The sequence below is a fragment of the Ctenopharyngodon idella genome, chromosome 20 (genome assembly GCF_019924925.1).
Source record: "Ctenopharyngodon idella isolate HZGC_01 chromosome 20, HZGC01, whole genome shotgun sequence".
In the NCBI taxonomy this organism is placed as follows: Eukaryota; Metazoa; Chordata; class Actinopteri; order Cypriniformes; family Xenocyprididae; genus Ctenopharyngodon; species Ctenopharyngodon idella.
In genome coordinates this window covers 1179644-1199622 of record NC_067239.1, presented here as the reverse complement: position 1 = coordinate 1199622, position 19979 = coordinate 1179644, and the positions used below count along the sequence as shown (strand labels likewise).

At 38.3% G+C, this 19979-nt stretch overlaps 1 protein-coding gene and 1 long non-coding RNA gene across 4 annotated transcripts in view; one reads left to right on the top strand and one right to left on the bottom strand.

The window, feature by feature from the left end:
* The window catches only part of LOC127502252 (uncharacterized), a 265865-nt gene that overhangs the window by 207775 nt on the left and 38111 nt on the right, over positions 1–19979 (top strand). The window lies entirely within an intron of this gene.
* LOC127502210 (NACHT, LRR and PYD domains-containing protein 12-like) overlaps positions 8519–19979 on the bottom strand; it is a 113056-nt gene continuing 101595 nt past the window's right edge. For all 3 annotated transcript variants that reach the window (XM_051874914.1, XM_051874913.1, XM_051874915.1), the window contains exons 5-10: positions 15686–15859; positions 15407–15580; positions 15145–15309; positions 13880–14032; positions 13750–13796; positions 8519–9318 (exon numbers count right to left, since the gene is read on the bottom strand). In XM_051874914.1, coding sequence (XP_051730874.1) covers positions 8783–9318; positions 13750–13796; positions 13880–14032; positions 15145–15309; positions 15407–15580; positions 15686–15859 — 1249 coding nt within the window. In that variant the 3' untranslated portion in view covers positions 8519–8782. The remainder of the gene's footprint in view (positions 9319–13749; positions 13797–13879; positions 14033–15144; positions 15310–15406; positions 15581–15685; positions 15860–19979) is intronic.

Below are 19979 nucleotides of genomic sequence, written 5' to 3'. Positions count from 1 at the left end.
TTATTTAAAAACATGCTCGCTGATTATGATCTGCGCTGTGTATGAATACTTATCCACTTTTTCATGAGAAATCCTGTCCAAATGTTTGTCATGATGATGTCTAAAATCCCTGCCAAAGGAAGTAGTCACTTTTAGCAATTTGTTAGCAACCGCCGTTTTTAAGACACAATAAAGTTTTAAAAAATCACAAGCGGGTTATAACTGGTGTGTTTTATGTCATAGATCAGAACGTGAAAATATTTAGAGGCTTTGTTAACCACAGACCTTATTTCAGGCGATTTAGCAAAAACCCATTCAAAAAACCCATTGACTTTGGGGCGATGGAACCGGAAGTCCTAAAATGCTAACTCGCTTCCGGGTTTTGCCTACAAAAACATGTTATCCCTGAGGTACTCTATACAAATTCAATGGAGACGGTTGGATTGTTTTCCCCCCCGGTGTGGGTGTGGCCTAAATGCGCTGTGTCTCTATTGGTTCACGGAGATCAGCGGTGAACCACTGAAATTTCAAAACGTTTTGAAACAGTTATGACGTGACGAAGCCTCGTTTACTGAAATCACGTGACTTTGGCAGTTTGAAACACGCTTCGAACCAATGATTCGAAACAAAAGATTCGAATCAAACAAAAGTTTTCTAAGGTTTCGAAGCTTCATGAAGCAGTGTTTCGAAAGTGCCCATCACTAGTTTGCAGCTATTAATTTACCAGAATTGTTGTTATTTTGTTGTTGTAGCTGTTTGTTTTGGAAGGAATGAAGCTGTTATAACTCTGTGTGTGTTACAGTACCTGCATTACCCGTCCTCACAGTTTCCTAGTTTGCAGAAGCACTTCTGATGGAGGAGCCTTGAATTTCTCATGTCATATATGAGGCCAATATTGCACACATACATGAAGACATGAGTTAAAAACCCTTATTCATTCAGCAGGCATTATTATTCTAATATATGGGATGTGTCACGATCACTGTCTGTTCCTGTCAGTTCCTGGACTCCACTTCCCATAATCCTCCCTTCCAATCACATGCACCAATCACCAATTGCCACACACACCTGCAGATCATTACCTGGACTATTTAAGACACACACACACACACACACCCTTTGCGAAGTCTTGATTTGCCCCGGTGATCAACTCTGAGCGTTTTCTTGTGGACTGTTTACCCTGGTACCGTTGGATTGTTTATTCTCTGTGACCCTTGCTGCCTGCCCTGATCCTTGCCTGTACCCTGATACTGTTTGTCTGCCGCCTGCCTCGACCATTGCCTGTCCTTGTTTATGTTCCTGCCTTTGCCCTTGTCTACCTGTGTAAATACTGTTCTTAATAAAGCTTGCAAATGGATCCCCGCTCTGCCGACCCATCATTACAGGATGATGGATGGATTATGCATGTGATGATCAATATATTGTACAACATGACCTTGATTAGAAATCCTACATGACGTGAGTAGTATTTTTCAGTTTTTTTTTTTTTTATGTATGACCATGTATTTTAAATTTGTAAGATTATTTTCATATAGATGTGTTGTAAATATTTTATTTTTTAGATGAATTTTACATGAATGTGAACCATGCAAAGGCTGTCACTGGGATTGCATAAGCAGTAACAATTTTCACAGTCTTTCATGAGATTTTCACTAGTCATGTGTTTGTGTCTGTATTTGTGTTTAAATCCCAAATTATTAAACAAGCTTTTTTTCTTCCATGTCTTGTAAAACTTGAATATATGAGGAACCTCATAATTTAAAAGTGTGATTTCTAGATTGGAAATTAATAACTTCTTAAAATGCTATGGGCATTTGAATAATTCATATATATATATATATATATATATATATATATATATATATTATATATATAGTAACATCAAGCTCTAAAGTATTTTATTTTTTATCTAAAAATAGAGTAAATGAGGTTTCTTTTTCAAATCTTCATTCTTAATACTTATCCAGTAAATAAATTACTGATAGTAAATTCATTGGATAAAAAGCGTGAGAATCCTAAAACATTCAGCTCTTCAAACTTCCAGAAATCTAATTGATCTTATTATAATTATTTTAGTTACTGGATCTTATTTTAATCTATGGACACTATTAGTGTCTGTAAAATATAAACAACTCTGTATCATTACTGTGATGCCACGACCAAAGACGCCTGTGTGAATGTGTTCGGCTGTTAATAAATAACACAAGAAAACATCTAGAATAAACTAGTCAACGTCACTAATCGTTGTTGGACAATCTATACAACTCAAAATCATCTTTGCAGAAGAACAAAGATCAAATAAAGAACAAATCACAACTCAAAACGCAAATATTACAATGCTGTAATCACTGTCCATTACATTTTTAATGCTGTTACCACTAACTAATCAACTAATGTTGAACTTCAGTTTATAAAACTAAAGCCACACAGCACACGTAAGACTGACATTATCTACAAAACAAAGCCTGACTGTAGTCTGTATGTGAAGAGATTCAATCAGCAATATAGTATTTATCAAATATGACACTCATATATTCAAAGCACCTACAGCTAGACCAGTATGACCTTAAAGGGATAGTTCAGGCAAAAATGAAAATTCTGTCATCATTTACTCACCCTCAAATTGTCCCAAACCTGTATGAATTTCTTCTGCTGAACACAAAAGATGATATTTTGAAGAAAATACAAAAGAAACCTGTCTGATAACAGGATCAGTGGTGTGGAGAGTAAGACGGGTGGCGTGAGCTTTTGATACGACTCACCTGTATCCAAACTCATTCTTCTACCTTTTCCCATTGCATATCAGTTTGGAGAGACGTTTATTTTAAATAAAAATTAAGAAAATATTTGGAAATAAGTGGAAAAAAGGTGTCTAGTGGGTATTTAGTAGTGTTCATAAAGTGTTTATCGGTTAGAAATAGGTGTAGGGGAGGTCATGTAAAGTACAGTAATGTCCCAATAAAGCAGCATCCATTTATGATTACAGAGATATTTCAGTCAGAGCCGAGGCTCGTGGAGAACTAATAAAATTATTTAAAAAAAAGAGATGCTGATGAAGATTTTCTAGTTATCATTATGTATGTAATACTGCTATTGCCCCATTGTGCCTGCAGGTGGCACTGCCATTTGTAATTATTAGTTGTTGTGTTCTTTAAAATAAATCCAGAAGTATAGTATCCCTGAATGTTGGCTGTGTTATTTGAATGTGGTTTACCCCAAGTGTTTTCTACATGTTATGATAGTGAAAAACATAACATAATTGGTGACGAGGTGGATTAACTTACCATGACGCTACCACAGTGAATTGTGAGTAGTTAGGTGTACTACAACCTTTATTTTATTTTATTTGCATAGCTAAAGTGAGTTTGGTGAGCTAGGATGGCTGTTACTATTGGCCACATGGAAGCTTTTGATGAAAACGTTGAACCGTGGACCACTTATATATACTTATATGCTGATGCAGTGTCCAATGATGATGACACGCTCTGATTTAGCTCTGTGTAAACTGTCACAGCCAGGAGAAAAGTCCAGTATCATTGTGAAACCAGAAATTGAAAGTATGCCACTGGAAATGGAACTGGACACGGGCGCGGCAGTGTCATTGATTTCAACAGAGACTTATGATCGAATATTGAAACACCTGCCCCTATGCTCAATGGACATTGTTCTTCGAACATACACTGGACAAGCATTGCGTCCTGAAGGTGTAATTGATGTACATGTGAAAATGGGTAAGCAGACAGCTGTTCTTCCATTGTATGTTGTGCAGGTGGACTATCCACCACTCTATGGTAGAGAGTGGTTACGTCAGAACAAACTGAGCTGGAAAGAAATAAAAACAGTCAAATTGAAGACACTAGAAGCTGTGCTGCAGAAACATTCTGCTGTTTTCTCTAAACAGTTGGGGGACATGAAGAGCATCAAAGCTAAAATAACATTGAAATTTGAACACAAACCTAAGTTTTGCCAGCCCACAGTCGTTCCGTATGCTGTTCGTCCAAAAGTCGAAGCAGAGCTGAACTGTCTCACTGAAATGGGAGTATTGTCACCAGTACAGTACAGTGAATGGGCTGCTCCAATAGTCCCTGTTGTAAAGAAAAATGGAGCAGTGTGCATCTGTGGTGACTTTAAGGTGACAGTAAACCCTGTCTTACACATTGAACACTATCCATTACAGTGCATTGAGGACCTGTTCACTTCATTAGTGGGAGGACAATGTTTCAGCAAAATTGGACTTGTCACATGCTTACCTTCAAATGAGGGTCGAGGAGGAGCCCAGGAAGTTCCTCACAATTTCCACACAGAAAGGGCTATTCCAGTACAATCGCCTTACGTTCGGGATCGCTTCGGTGCCAGCCATATTCCAGCGAGCTATGGACCAAATATTACAAGGTCTGCCTAATGTCCATTGTTACATGTATGACATTCTGAAGCTGAACACCTGGAAAACCTGGATGCAGTCCTTGGACGACTGGAGCAGTTTGGCTTGCATGCTGAAAAAGGGAAATGTGACTTCTTCAAGGACTCACTGGAACACCCGGGTCACATAATTGATGCTGAAGGTTTGCACACGTCACCTCAAAAAGTAAGTGCAATTGTCAATGCACCAACTCCATCAAATATCACACAACTGAGATCATTTCTTGGTCTGTTAAACAATTACGGGAGATTCATACCCAATCTGGCAACCATAGTGAACCCTCTGAACGCACTGCTGTGTAAAGGTAAACACTGACGGTGGTCTGCAGAGTGTGATGCTGCATTCAAAAAGGCAAAAGAACAACTGGTGTCACAAAATGTTTCGACACACTATGACCCTCAGAATGCCATTCGGCTAGCATGCGATGCATCACCTTATGGCATTGTTGCCGTCATTTCCAACATGTTACCCAGCGGTAAAGAAAAGCCAATAGCCTTTGCATTGTGCACACTTAGCAACGCAGAACAGAATTAGGTAACACTTTACAATAAGGTTCATTAGTTAAACATTAGTTTTAATATTAACATAACTAACATAACTAACCATGAGCAATACATTTGTTACTGTATTTACTAATCTTCGTTAACGTTAGTTAATGAAAATACAGTTGTTCATTGTTTGTTCATGTTAATTCACAGGGCATTAACTAATGTTAAATAGATTTTAATAATGTATTAGTAAACACTGAAATTACCATTAACAAAGATTAATAAATGCTGCAGATGTGCAGTTCATTATTAGTTCATGTTAACTAATGTAGTTATCTAATGTTAACTAATGAACCTTATTGTAAAGTGTTACCCAGAATTATGTGCAGATTGAGCGCAAGGCTTTGGCCATATTGTTCGGAGTCAGGAAATTCCACCAGTAGCTCTTTTCATAGATCATCGCCCCCTCGATATGATCTTTGGACTGCAAAACAGAATTCCGTCTATGGCGGCAGCACGGATGCAAAGGTAGACATTACTTTTGTCTGCGCACAACTATACTGTCGAGTACAAAAGTGCTGAACATCACGCAAATGCCCATGGTCTTTCCCTTCTGCCGTTACAAGTAGAGCACAGAGAGAAAAAGGATGCTGTAGAACTGTTTTACCTCGGACAGATGGAGAAACTCCCTGTCAGTGCCACTGATATACGACGTGAGTCTATGAGTGACTCAACCTTGTCTACAGTCACTGAAGTAGTCATAAAAGGGGACTCAGGCTGTCAACCTGACTGGTAACAATGAATTCTCACCTTTCATCTCCAGATGCAATGAGCTGTCTGTCCCACGCGGGTGCCTAATGCAGGGAATGAGAGTCATTGTTCCCCACAAGCTGCGGAAAAGAGTACTGGAGGAACTGCACACTGGCCATCCAGGAATTGTCCAAACGAAAGCCATTGCTCGCAGTTATGTGTAGTGGCCAGGTCTTGATGCTAACATTGCATAACTGCAAGTGAAAATGTCAGTCATGTTAACAAATACAGAAAATGCCATCCCAAGCACCCCTCCACCCATGGGAGTGGCCAAGCAAACCATGGGAGCACATATATGTAGATATTGCTGGGCCATGTGAGGGTCACATGTACCTAGTTGTGGTTGAAGTCCTTATGAGTGATTATGGACCACAATTTGTAACTTTGCTAAAGGCCAACCATGTGAAACATATCTGTTCTGCCCCATATATGATGCTGTGCTGGCTTGTGATTACAGAAGGAGAGAAAGATGGACATCAGGTATGGTGATGGCTCAAAGTGGTCCAGTATCTTATACTGTGGATGTAGGAGCTTCTGAGGAATGGAGACGTCATGCTGATCAACTCTTGTCCATTCCGAATCAAACAGCTAAAACTCAGATGACACAACCACCTGACACCAGTGATGTGACACATCAGTAGAGACAAACCATGGCAAACTCAACATTCCATTTCCATCAGTGCAGGTCATTCGCTATCCGGCCAGAGTAATCAGAATAATCCCCGAACTGGCTTGAGGCAAGACCCTCTTCCTTTAGAGCAGAATAAATAAATGCATAATTTTTGTGTTTCTGAGAATGCATTGTTTTCTTTGTTTCTTGATTAAGAGTGGGGGAAATGTTATGTATGTAATACTGTTATTCCCCCATTGTGCCTGCAGGTGGCACTGCCACTTGTAAATATTAGTTGTTGTGTTCCTTAAAATAAATTCGGAAGAAGTATAGTATCCCTGAATGTTGGCTGTGTTATTTGAATGTGGTTTACCCCAAGTGTTTTCTACATGTTATGATAGTGAAAAACATAACAATCATGGCAGCAGATTGAGTTTTGAAGCTCCTGTGATTAGGGATGGTAAGATTCACTGATTCGCATGGGTGCATCGGCATAAAAGTTAACGATGCAATGCACTGTTTTAAAAAAGTGTGCATCGGATACAACATGGCATTTGTATCACGATGCATCGTTTCTAACATATTTGCATTGGTAAAAAATGATTTATTTATAGGCCTATATCATTATTAGTAGATGCGCTACACAACACTATGGAGACCGAGGCATGTCCTGACAGTCACATAGAATATAGATTAACATGGCACTACAAAGGCCTGTTTGTGAAGTCAGAAGGCGTGTAAGTTAATTTATGATTTGCTGTCTGTCTAAACCAAAGAAATAAAAGCGAACTACCTGTACCATATTTAGGGCCCTATGTGTCACAGGACGAACGCAGACGAAGGCTGAATCACAATAAACCAAGTTTAATACAATAAGCAGGCGGAAACGTAACAGCGAGTAACACACAAACACGAGCATACACAAACAATAACCGACAAGGGACTGAACTGAACAGGGAGAATAAATACAGAGTAGATGAGGGAACTAAATGGGAACACCTGGGCATGGATTAATGTAATCAGACATAATGGTAACAAATGAGGACTAATAGACAGAAAGTGAACTAAACAAAACATACATGTGACACTATGATTTTTCGTGATGCAGAAAACACAGACAGAATCGCGGAATCCGTTCATTAAAACAAAATTTACTGTATACGCGGAATAATGTATGTCTTATAATACTACTTCTACTAATAACAACACAATAATTATTAAGACTTTATTTTTGAAGGAATAAAAACACAATTTTTCATCCATGTTTTAATTTCAACAGTAAACCTGTTGTACAGCACTTTATTTAAATTTCATTTGATTAAAAATAAATGAATGTTTTATGCCATACACAGCACAGAATTTCTGGGGGGTGGGGCAATTTTAAACAAATTAATAAAGTTGCTTTTTATTAATTCATTTAATTAGACATGCTTTTGATTAAACCATTAAAATGGAATCCTGAAAAATGAAAATAGAAAACAGAATTTGGTGAAAAATAAAAAAATGAAATAAAATGGAATTTGAGAAAAAATAAAAGTATTTCATAGAGCCCTACATATTGAACTGCATAGCATCATATTTTTTCCCATTGCCTCGTATTGCATTGAATCAAATAGAACTGCGTCGTAATAGGTGTGAATCGTATTGCATTGCATCTGTAGCTGCTTCATATGTATCTTTAATGTATTGTATCATTGGCTATGCATCGAGATGCGTATCTGCCACATGTTTGGACTCTCTGTTTGTTTTTTGACACGTTCTCCTTTGTTCAGTTTTTCCCGCCACTCGTTTATTGTCATAGTTACAGATTTAATTTGATTAGTGTTTTCAGTTCGGGTGTGTCTTAATTAGCCTTGTTAACTCCTGTTTTTCTTTGTATATAAGCCCTTACTTTCTGTCTGTTCCTTGTCTTGCGTTGATGTTGTATAATGATGTTTTTGGTTGCTATTTTCTCCTGGTTATCCTCCTGTTTGTGTTGTTTATTAAATTAAAAGATCTCTTAGAAGATTTCCTTCGTCATGCGCTTCATCCTCAGCCTCAAACTGTGACAGTATCGCATCGGCCTCAGTTATGGAGATGCACATCCCTAACTGGAATTACACTGTGATAAACTATGTTCAGCAGCAATACTGTGAGTGTACCATCACCTGATCTGCAGAATTAATTTAGTGAATCGCTGCTAAATCAGCGCAGACAAATCATTCAAACCACTTCATGATTAAATCAATCGCAAATGTACTGTTATTAAATTTCATAACCAGTTTACAATATACATATTATATTATAGCAATTTTATAAACATAAATATTATTAGAAACGTATTAAAGATTCAGAACAGTATGTGTGATTAATAACTTTTTCTAGATGTTAATGAAAAACATTAATTAAAAAGGAATTAATACAAATGTAATTATGTGAGGTTTGATGACTCTGTGGCTATGTGGATGTTAGAAAGAGGATTTACGTGTGTGTGTGTTATTTAATCTGACACAGAGACACTGAAGAATCATTATAAACCCTAAATCCAGCATAGAGGGGTTCAGTGAATGTGGTGTTGAATGTGTGTAAATGTGTGAGTGTGTGTGTGTCAGAGACGCTGTAGAAGGACAGAGTGCCGGCCAACACGTTCACATACACTCCTGCTCTATTAGAGAATGAACGGACGGCAGGTATATTAGTGAAGTTATTATTGTGACGGACAGTGAATCTGTTATCAGAGCAGAACAGACTCCAGGATTTGTCATTGAATCCAAACACACAGTCATCACTCCGTCCTTTCCTGCTGATTCCTTTATATGTCACAGATATTTCAGCACATCCGCTCCATTCAGCCTCCCAGTAACAACGTCCTGTCAGAATCTTTCCACACAGAACCTGATGATACACATCAAATCTCTCTGGATGATCAGGACACGGCTTATGCTCTTCCACACATGTCACCTTCCTATTCTCCTCAGACAGAATGAGAAGAGTATTTGCTGTGTTTGGATCCAGTGCGATATCACAGGCATCTGAATACAAGAACAGAGAAACATCTATAACACTGGTTCTCAACTGGGGGCTGTGAAATGATTTAAAATGAATTTAGATATATTCCTATAATTCATTTCATTATTAATGCATTAAAATGAAAATGAACAAAGCATGACCTCTCTTGTATTCTGTGACTGATTGTTTTGGATCAGCCCAAGCCATTTCTCATTGTACTGTGTGAGATGCAGACTGAACGGTTGCATTTTCAACTGCTGTATGCAAGCTAAATCTTTCGGTTGGATAAAGCAAACAAGTGCCGCGCTAGTAAAGTTTTCGGGGAGTTTGTGAGGGTCAGCGTTGTACATATGGGCATCAGACGCTCCAAACACAGACATGAACACTCGCTTTGACAGAGGAACTGTTCACTGATGATGTTGACCCACCTTGAGAATGATGCCTTTCGACACATTCAGAATGTTTTTATTTTTCATTTGTATTTTTCTGTGTTTAGTCATTCTGAATGGATCTGTATAGTTGCTATATATGCAGGTATAAAGGGTTAGTTCACCCAAAAATTAAATTTTGGTATCATTTATTTTACAGTCCTGTTCCCCATGTAAATACTATGTACTTATTATAGTAATTGCAATAACTGGGTAATAACTAGGTACTAACCCTGAACCTAACCCTAAACCTAACCTTAGCCCATGTAGTTACCTTATATTACCCAGTACTTTCTTAGGTAAGTACACTGCAAGTACACGTAAGTGCACATACTGTTTGTAAGTGCACAATTTCTGTCATTAATTACTCAGCATAGCGTAGGAGAATGACAGGGAAGAGAAGAAATTGTTGAATAAAGTTGTAGGGCCCTATCATACACCTGGTGCAATGTGGCCCCAGACGTGATACAAGTGTTTTTTTGCTAGTTTCAGCCCAACGCAGTTATCATTTTCACATCCTGTGCCATGTTGTTTAAATAACAAATGCATTTGTGCCCATTTGTGCGGCCATGGCCTGGTCTGAAAATGAAGTGTGTTCAGGCGCATTGTTGGCGCATTGCTATTTTGAGGCAACTGAAATAGACTGCGCCACTGACCAGCTGAAGCCTGGTCTAAAGTCAATGCAGCTATATTTGTTTTGTTATTTAACACTCTGGAGTCGGCGGTCGCGCCGGCGATACCTCCTTGCTTTTTGTCTTATCAGTGTGAAAGAGACTCAAAATACTCCGTCAATTTTGGACATACAATTAAGAGTTATACAACATTCTAATCTGTGAAATGTCTTCTTTTATTTGTGTACACTCAGAGTAAAAACAAAATATTGTGCTTTTTTGCAAAATAAAGAAAACTAACATGATGCGGGAGCCACGGTCTCTCTCTCAATGAAGTCTATTCTGATAGTCCTCAGAAAATGAACTGTAACTTAGTGAATACTAATCACACAAAAATTAGACATATGTCTAAACTAATGTTGAAATGTCAGGCTTTAAATCATGTAAGTCAAATCGAAAACAAATATTCTCTGTTTATGTAATCTGTATGAAAAGAGAGACATGTCAGACGTTCGCGAGTCAGCTCATTATCTACTAATGCGGCGACGCCCATGGAGCACGCACTATTCAGACACAAAAGAGGCGATACATGCAACAGAGAGTGAATGCCCGTGGCGCATCAGCTCGGAAAAATGCATCAAGCTTAGTCAGTTTCATGTACTTTTCATTGTTTTGAGATACTGTGAGGAATAATTTTAAAAGGATTTGTCTCAGAGGATGAGCATGACTGGTTTCACTTTCATTTCGAGGATCAACTAGATCAAGATGATTGTGAATGGTAAGTTTTTTTTAATTCTTAAGTTCTTTATTCTAATAGCGATATAGTGTCTGTGAATATTAAACCACAAAAAGACTGTTTGAATATGAATCCTGCAAGTTTTGTGTGTCTCAGTGTGAATTAATGGGGCAGATCGACAAGCTGTTTCGTTTACTACATTACATTACATAACTTACATTAGTAAATTGCCATGGCTATTCCCAAACTGTATTGCTATACTGAGATGAGTGAAATCGACTGAAATACGTAATAAATACTAAAATAAAATGTGTTAGCAATGTATTAAACTGCACATTAACATTTAGGCTCTATAATATACCAAATATAATAGCCTATATAAATGATGCCATGATGTAATATGAATGTTTAGACGCTTTGTATCACAGAAATACATTATTTTTTAGAATATATTAAAATAGAAAACCATCATTTTAAATTGTAATAATATTTCACAGTATTGCTGTTTTTTTCTGTATTTTTGATCAAATAAATGCAGACTTGATGAGCATGACACTTCTTTCAAAAACATTATAAATAGTAATGCGTCCAATCTTTTGACTTGTACTGTAATTTAAAATATAGACCTATACAAAATATTCTTCACATGATGTGCAATAATACATGCATGCATAAGATCACAAAAATCATGTTTTCTGTTAAGAGTGGACATTATATTAACGTTAATACAATAGCTGATATGATCCTGTTATTAGCATGCTCACAGAGGGTTTTTTCTTTTATCTCACAGATTTGAGAATGATAGTGACCAGATATTGGCCCATACTGGACATTATGAATGAATATAATGGTGAGATCACTAACTGGAAGCAGGAAAGGTTTTTTTTTTTTTTCTTTCTCCAGTGCAAAGAAACACCAAACACCTTGGAATGCCAGTTAAGTGATGTTCACTTTGAATAGTATTTATTTCCAGGTAAAACTGTATACTCAAAATGTGCCCTCATTTATTCAAAATGTGTCTCATTTATATTGTCAACTATATTCTGAATAAACTAAAAAAAAAAAAAATAATACTTTGTACTTCAGTTTCCTCTCACATAGCCTACCTGACTAAAAGGGCTCATTATACAGGTCATTATGCGGGTCTTTGTCTTCTCAGTTGTAAATCACGGCATTATTCAGGATTATTCATGCCTCCTCACATACTGTCTTACTTGACAAAAAAGTGTCTTACAAAATTTAAATCATTATATTGTTTTATATGAACGAGTAAGCAGGATAATTTTTACGTCGTTTTGAAGCAAAAACTCTAGTCTACAACCTGCAATACCCAGAATTGTGAACACATATTTAGTATTTGTTTTGTGGCCGTATTTCAGTGACTCGTTTTTTGTTTTTTCATAAACGTTATTCCCTCAAAAATACAAACATGTACATACTTGTTGCTCACATATTATGGTAGCCTAGTTTGTGCTGAACACAGTGTAATGACACTTTTGCCATCAATATGTTTATGAACAACTGAAAAAAGCACAAATGTCATGGCATGTCAAAACTTCTCCAGGGCCCCAAAAATCCTCAGTCTCCAGAGGGTTAAAGAGCATGTTAGTAATGTGCGCCTATATGCGAGTACACAATGCGCATACACTCTGCTTATTACACACACAGGGACAGGCAGGAGTACACAAACATGCCAAATATTAAAAATAAAAGGAATACAATGTAAAAGTTATGTAAAAGTAATAATGTAAATTATTATTGTGTGCATAAAGATAAAAATGCTTTGGTGGAATTTGGCTTGTCCCGTGGTCTGCTCGCGCGCTTTGACCTCGTGTACAAGCAGATCCGTTTCCTCGCTAGAGAAGCATTCAGTTTTTCCGCTTGCAAATTCTTCCATGTAAATAGCAATCTGCCATGGTGCGAGTGCAACTGGCTTTTAATGGGAATGGGAGATGAGAATCTGATTGGTTTATTGCACTTTATGCCCAAAAACACACCCATTACTCATTAAGAGAATAGGGACAACCCTTTTAGACCATGCGTCGGGCGCACCGACCATTTTTCCCATTGTTAAACTAGCAAAAGTGGATTCAGACATGCCCTAAGTGCACTTGCACCATGCACTTTTGACCATGCGCTTAGATTGTTAAAATAGGGCCCGTAATTTCTGTTTTGTTTTTGTGCACAAAAAGTATTCTTGTCACTTCATAACATTAAGGTTGAACTACTGCAGTCATGTGGACTATTTTATCAATGTCTTTACTACTTTTCAGGACCTTGAATTTAGTAATTATGTATGTAGCAAAAAAAGTTTTTAAAAAAGTTATAATCGCGCAGAGCAAGTTCTTTTAAGAAGTTATAAAGTAGAGCTTTAATTTGCAAAGTATGTTTGCAAAAGGAATACTGAAGGTTTAAATCTATCTTTAATTTGTTCAGTTTAAAAACAACATGCAGTAGAAAAGTAATATGTTTTTGTTAATAAAAAGACACTTTGCACTTCTTTTTGTATCTTTTTGTATTCTTTTTGTATAAGTCAAGCATCTTAGGGGGTCTGGCACTATGGATTTTGGGGAAGGAGTAAAACTTGGAGTAAAAAAGGTTGAGAACCACTGATTTATAACAACAAAACTACAGTCACTAGATGGGTGTGTGTGTGTGTGTGTGTGTTTGCAGTCTTACACTTTCGTGGTCCTGCTGTGATCCTGATTGCTCCTCCATGATCCACACTATAAACACACAAACACACATTAATCTAGATATGCATCATGCACACACATGTTCAGTATGCCAGTATCAGTGTTTGACATACTTGAGTATCTTCACTTTGTCCGAGAGCAGTTTGAATCCTGAATCTCCTGAGTGATTGTAGCTCAGATCCAGCTCTTTCAGGTGTGAGGAGTTTGAACTCAGAGCTGAAGACACAAAACCACAGCCTTCCTCTGTCACCATACAGCCAGACAACCTACAGATGGTAGATGGATCAAAACAGCGTCATCATCTACAAAAACACAAATCAACACTCAACAGTTGAGTGAATATTATTCATAGTGTGAATTTATAATAATAATAATAATAATAATAATAATAAACTTTATTTTCTATAGCGCCTTTAAAAAGTAGCATCTCAAAGCGCTTCACAGAAGAAGAAAAAAGAAAACATACAATTATACAAACAATACTTTAAAATAAGAGATATATATAAAAAAAACCACACCAAATAAGATCATACTATCAAAAACAAGTAAATGAAAAATTTAACAATTTCAATTTCAATATAATCAAGTAAAAGCTACCCTAAAGAAATAAGCTTTAAGGGAAGATTTAAAAACACTAAGGGATTATGTTTGCCTAATCCGAGCAGGCAAGGAATTCCAAAGTCTTGGAGCGACTGAAGAAAACGCCCTATCACCCATAGATTTTAAACGGGTATGTGGAACGATTAAAAGGCCAGCTTCCGAAGAGCGGAGAATTTGAAATCTATTTGAATTTATTTAAGAATTTGACATAAAAGATGATGCACACTTCTAATAATGTTAGAAACGCTGTAAAATTAAAAATGCCCTTGGAAATCTATTTAAGGGGGTAAATATTGTCCTTTAATGATGAATGCACAGAATATGTAGAACATGAAAATCTTTGGGAGTCAGCTCTCCATGACAGGCCTAAACCAGCCAAGATACCAGCCCAAAAACACACTCAGCAGATATCATATAATTATCATTTATCAACAAAATCACAGAAAATATTGAAATATTATCTTTGTCAATATCACACACTGTGCTCATATCAGCTCGGTTTCAAGAAAAATCACACTGAACTGAATACTGAAACTGTTGTAATTTCTAATGAAATAAATGTTTTAATTCAAAATAATTAAATCTTTTAAATAAATGGCGTTAAACACATTAACTTTAATAGCTCTATATTGCTGTTTGTGCGTATCATACATTCAATGCCACACATGACAAAATTAAATATGAATTTGATTTTAATAATGGGCTTTATCTTGCAGCTGTGTATTTGTATGCTTTTATTTTCAACATACACAGACAAGTTAAAATCTCCCTAAATTACCTCAGTATCTGCAGCTGACTCTTCAGTCCATCAGATAGAAGCTTCACTCCTGAATCCTGCAGGTCATTGTTACTCAGGTCCAGCTCTCTCAGGACACAGTTTGAAGATTTAAGTGCTGATGACAAACTCTCACAACACTGAACAGTGAGATTACAGCCAGCAAGACTGAGGGCAGAATACACATCAACAGTCAGAACATCTACAAACACACATCAACATTATGGCCATCTGACTGTAAATTTTCAAATATGTTCTTAAATGCCTCAGTATCTGCAGCTGACAGTTTGGACTCTTCAGTCCATCAGAGAGCAGCTTCACTCCTGAATCCTGCAGGTCATTGTTACTCAGGTCCAGTGCTTTCAGGACACAGTTTAAGGATTGAAGAGCTGATGACAAAATCCCACAGCAAAGAACAGTGAGATTACAGCCAGCAAGACTGAAAGAGAGCAGAATACACACATTAACTGTCAGATTAACTTCAAATACACATCAACATTATGACCATTGGACTGTAAATTATATCATATATGTTCTTAAATACCTCAGTATCTGCAGCTGACAGTTTGAACTCTTCAATCCATCAGAGAGCAGCTTCACTGCTGAATCCTGCAGGTCATTGTTACTCAGGTCCAGCTCTCTCAGGACACATTTTGAGGACTGTAGTGCTGATGACAAACTCTCACAACACTGACCAGTGAGATTACATCCAGAAAGACTGGAAGAGAATAACAAAATTAAAACTGTAAGGATGGATTTTACCAAGACTGAATTCAAGATTCCTATCCTGTAATAAAACAATAAAACTCTAATCTGAAGAAAGGATCTGCGAGAAAGAGTGCAGGACAACACCTGGCTCGACCTTCTCTCTTCCCCCCCTATGCTGAGTTCCTGACTCCTCACACCCTCTCCTTCCCCTCAGGCCATTCAAGTCTCACAAATCTGTTACCTGTTTTAAGTGACCTCAATGTAAATACTTCTGGTGTGACTGGTAAGATGGTTTCACTCCCACATCAATAGAACAGACAAGAATAAAGAAAACAAAATCTGTTACATCATAGGACTTTTTGTTACATCATGGGACTTTTTGAGTTTGTCTGTTATTGAATTAGCAAGTTGCAGTATCGTGACTAAGAAAACTGTATTTTTGTATGAAGCATGTGGCGGTTCGACTCAAATACATTAGTAAACTCTGCACCCTCTGACTAAGAATCATAAACTGGCGAATTTATGTCCGTGAGAACGCAGTCGGCCGATGTGAAATTCTCTAAGCGATGATGGGTCCGTAATGAACGAATAACTGAAATTATGAGATATCCAGAACGATCAAAGATCTAAATTAAAGCACAACTAATCTTATGATCAGCTATTACATCAGAAAAATTGTGAAAATAAGAGTCATTTCTAATTGGAGTCAGATTAAATTATTCACAAAGTCAGAATTGAATTAGAAACCAAAGTTGTATTAAATTAAGATGAATTTTACAGAAGTGCCAGAGGACGTACACGCGAAATACCTTCGACCAGACCACTAGATGCCGTCGTTGGGCTAGTGGGTGGAACCTTACAAAACAATATTGAAATAACAATAAAGGGATGTAAAGGAGTGTGCCGTTTGTCTGTCCTCAGGAACCTTAAACAAAATATTTTCAACATTCCAGCCAGAATAACAATAAAATGAACTCATGAGCATGAGAGATAATCTGATCAATTTATCATTCAGGTTCATTAAAGGTGCAGTAAGTGATTTCTGAGAAACACTGTTGAAAGTGGATCAGACCAAGAACCACAACACACTTGTAGCCAATAAACTTGTAGCAGTAGGGGGCGTGTCCACTCATGATGGGGGAGGAGAGTGTGAGCAAGAAGGAGATTTGAAGAAATACTGTACATTACAAAAGAGAAAAGGTTAGAGTAATATCACTGGAAAAAGAAGGTTTATGATCAGGTTTATGATTATGATCAGCCTTTTGTTAAAAAAAATGAAATTAAAAGTAATTTAAAAAGTAGTGCATAAATATAAATTCTAAACAGATGAATACATTTATATACAGCCAACAGAAACACTTAAAAGAGAAATATCAGTGCAAACTTAATCAGGCTGACGGACAAGTAGCCTTTATGTTAAAAAACAAAACTGTTTTTGTCACATGTCTACTGTTTTGTATTTCTTGGATTTGACCTAGTTTTCCCCATTCGGTTTGATTAGTCATTTCCTTCACCTGTGTCCTTGTTAAGTTCCTTTGTTTGCTTCATGTATGTAGTCCTCGTGTACTCCATCATTGTTTGTCCGTTCTCATTGATGTTAACTTGTGTAAAAGTATATAGCCTTTCACTATACCACGTTATGTAACAGAAGAATGGACCCAACAGTTTTTTGCGGCATTTTTCCTTATTTTTATTTTTTCCCTCCTCCATCTCAATGGACATTTCTGCAGTTGCCCTGCTATGCCTGGAGCAGAGGGACCGCTCCCTGGAATCACACACCAGGGATTTTTTGGATTTGGCGTGCCAAACACACTATCTCGACCGCTCGCTCTGCATCCCAGGGAGTGGTCCTTGTGAGGATTTCGCCACATTCGTGGAGTGGGTGCTGTTGTGTAACAACTCACCACTCACCATCGGACCCGCAGATGATGACTTCGCCCCAGCCCCACTCCACCAGCCAACCACGACCAGCGAACGACGTGACAGAGATGTTGTTTGAGCCCACTGCAGACTGTGGAGACCGGCCACCCGCGAGAGACGAGTCTGTACTGAGGATAAGGACAGAGTGTTTCATCGCCTTGGAGTACAGACCACTGACAGAGTCTGATCAGGTGCGCGACCCGGCAACACCACGGATCGTTGAGGGAGTGCTTGTGGAGCTCGAGGGCTGTGGAAATGTGTATGTTGAGCTCTGGCAAATATTTTGATTATTTATATTTTGAGTATTTGTTTGAGATGGACTTGATAGACTTTTTCGGAGAGGTGATTTCCAACTCCCCTGTATCTCCAGAGTCTCCTGTATCTACAGCGCTTGTATCTCCAGTGTCCCTTATATTTCCTGAATTCCCGCCCAGCCTCCCTCTCCCGCCTCCTTGTTCATCCAGTTCCTCAGCCCCACCATCACTGCTGTCCTTCAGCCCTTCTACATCGTCCACATGCAAGATGTCAAGTGTGTTCAGGCCAACAGCTCCATCTCACAAAGTGAATCCCACCTCCACCTCCAGCCTCTGTGCCCTCTGCTCCACCTTGGTCCGTCGACACTTCGGCTTCACCTTGGCTCCACCGGAATCCATCGGCCAAGCGGCTTCTCCAGGCTCCCTTCTCCCTCCAGCTCCGCCTTGGTCATGCATCAACCTGCCTACACCTATGGACCCGTCTGATTCCACCTTCCCCCAGCTCCACCTCTATCCTCGGTCCCACCGGCTCAACCTCTGTCCTCAGGATTCCCAGCTTCACCTCGGTCTCCAGGACCATCGGCTGCACGTGGGCTCTTCAGCTCATCGGCTCCATCTGGATCTCCATCTTCAGCTGCATCTCCGTTGGTCATCCCCAGTGTGTTGTCTGCCATCAAGTCGACTCCACCACGGCTCCTCCCACCTGCGACTCCACCATGGGGCCTCGTCCTGGCTGGCCTCTGGAGTACCATCTGGCTCCTCCTACTCCTGGCTTCCCCCTGGCTCCTCCCACTCTCCACTCCCCCCTAGACTTATTCTTTGGACTTGTTTTCATTTTGCCCCTCAGTTCTTCGTCCTCCTCCAGAGCCCCCCGCCCTCCCGCCTCAGTTGGATTCTATATGGTGTGAGGCCACGCCTTCCCGGGAGGGGGCGAACTGTCACATGTCTACTGTTTTGTGTTTCTTGGTTTTGACCTAGTTTTCCTCATTCGGTTTGATTAGTCATTTCCTGCACCTGAGTTCTGTTAATTACCTTGTTAAAAGGTTAGTTCACCCAAAAATTAAAATTATATCATTAATTACTCACCCTCATGTCGTTCCACACCCATAAGACCTTCGTTGATTTTCGGAACACAAATTAAGATATTTTTTATCAAATCCGATGGCTCAGTGAGGCCTCTATTGCCAGCAATAACACTCCCTTTTTCAATGCCCAGAAAGCTACTAAAAACATTTTTAAAACAGTTCATGTTACAATAGTTGTTCAACCTTAATATTATAGCGACGAGAATACTTTTTGTGTGCCAAAAATAACAAAATAGTGACTTTATTCCACAATATCTAGTGAAGGGCGATTTCAAAACACTGCTTCAGGAAGCTTCAAATCTTTCCGAATCATTTGTTTCGAATCACTGGTACAGAGCGCGTATCAAACTTCCAAAGTCACGTGAACTATTGAAGTTTCAAAACACTCGTAACGAATGACGTAACGAAGCCTCATTTACTGAAATCATGTGATTTTGGCACTCTGAACCACTGATTCAAAACAATTGATTCATAAAGATTCGAAGCTTCATGAAGCAGTGTTTTGAAATCGCCCTTCACTAGGTACTGTGGAATAAAGTCGCTATTTTGTTATTTTTGGCGCACAAAAAGTATTCTCTTTGCTTTATAATATTAAGGTTGAAAGACAGTAGTAACATTAACTGTTTTAAATATGTTTTTAATAGCTTTCTGGGCATTGAAAAAGGGAGTGTTATTGCTAGCGATGCAGGCCTCACTGAGCCATCAGATTTCATCAGAAATATCTTAATTTGTGTTCCAAAGATGAACGAAGGTTTTACAGGTGTGGAACGACATGAGGGTGAGTAATAAATTACATAATTTTCATTTTGGGTGAACTAACCCTTTAAGTTCCTTTGTTTGCTTCATGTATTTAGTCCCTGTGTTCTCCCTC